The 893-nt window shown below is 55.5% G+C and overlaps 1 protein-coding gene across 3 annotated transcripts in view; it reads left to right on the forward strand.

Annotated features, from left to right (window-relative positions):
• Positions 1-893, forward strand: part of NEK7 (NIMA related kinase 7) — a 46,736-nt gene that overhangs the window by 39,673 nt on the left and 6,170 nt on the right. For 2 of the 3 annotated variants that reach the window (XM_015568453.1, XM_015568454.1), the window contains exon 8: positions 638-751. The exons of the other annotated variant lie outside the window; for it this stretch is intronic. In XM_015568453.1, coding sequence (XP_015423939.1) covers positions 638-751 — 114 coding nt within the window. The remainder of the gene's footprint in view (positions 1-637; positions 752-893) is intronic. 3 annotated transcript variants of the gene reach the window in all.

Below are 893 nucleotides of genomic sequence, written 5' to 3' on the forward strand. Positions count from 1 at the left end.
CTGGGAAATGGGGCGGGGAGTAGGGGGAGGGCAGCGAGGCACTGGCTATAAGCACAAGCTTTAAGGCAGCGGTTCTCAACCTGTGGGTCGCGACCCCTTTGGCGGCCCAACGACCCTTTCACAGGGGTCGCCTAAGACCATCCTGCAGATCAGACATTTACATGACGATTCATCACAGTAGCAACATGTCAGTGATGAAGTCGCAACGAAAATAATTTTATGGTTGGGGGTCCCCACAACATGAGGAGCTGTATTTAAAGGGCCGGAAGGTTGAGAATCGCTGCTATAGACCATCGGGGTCTGTTTAGTCATGAGGTAATTCTCGCTGCTTTGATGGCCACTATTACAACGAATTCCAGTTTACCTTATGTCCTTTTTCTTGTGTTGTACATGTCTATACGTAAATATATGATAACCATTTGTCCCTCTTAGGGGATTTTAAATGTAGAAAACAAACAACCAAACACTGAAGTAAGATTTCTAGAGGTTCCCAGAGAATGGCCAGAAAGGGGTGCCCGTGAGAACCAGAGGCCCCCACTGTGAGGGTCTGTCACTGTGTCCGACCCGTGTAGCGCCGGGTGGGTCCCCGGGAAGCGGCCCTCTGACGGAAGACCTGGGTTTCACCGGCCTTTTGCAGATGGCCGCCCTGCAGAGCCCCTTCTACGGCGACAAGATGAACCTGTACTCGCTGTGCAAGAAGATCGAGCAGTGCGACTACCCGCCGCTGCCTTCCGACCACTACTCGGAGGAGGTGAGTGCTCTGCCCGCGCAGCCGTCCGTCCGTCCGTCTGTCCGTCCGTCCGCCCGCATTCGCGCTGCCTGAGGGGTGCGCCCTCCCCCAAACACCCGGCTGCCTGTGCAGGTGGCAGAGGCGGCCCTTCCCACCAGCACAG

This window comes from Myotis davidii, unplaced genomic scaffold (genome assembly GCF_000327345.1).
Source record: "Myotis davidii unplaced genomic scaffold, ASM32734v1 scaffold685, whole genome shotgun sequence".
Classification (NCBI taxonomy): Eukaryota; Metazoa; Chordata; class Mammalia; order Chiroptera; family Vespertilionidae; genus Myotis; species Myotis davidii.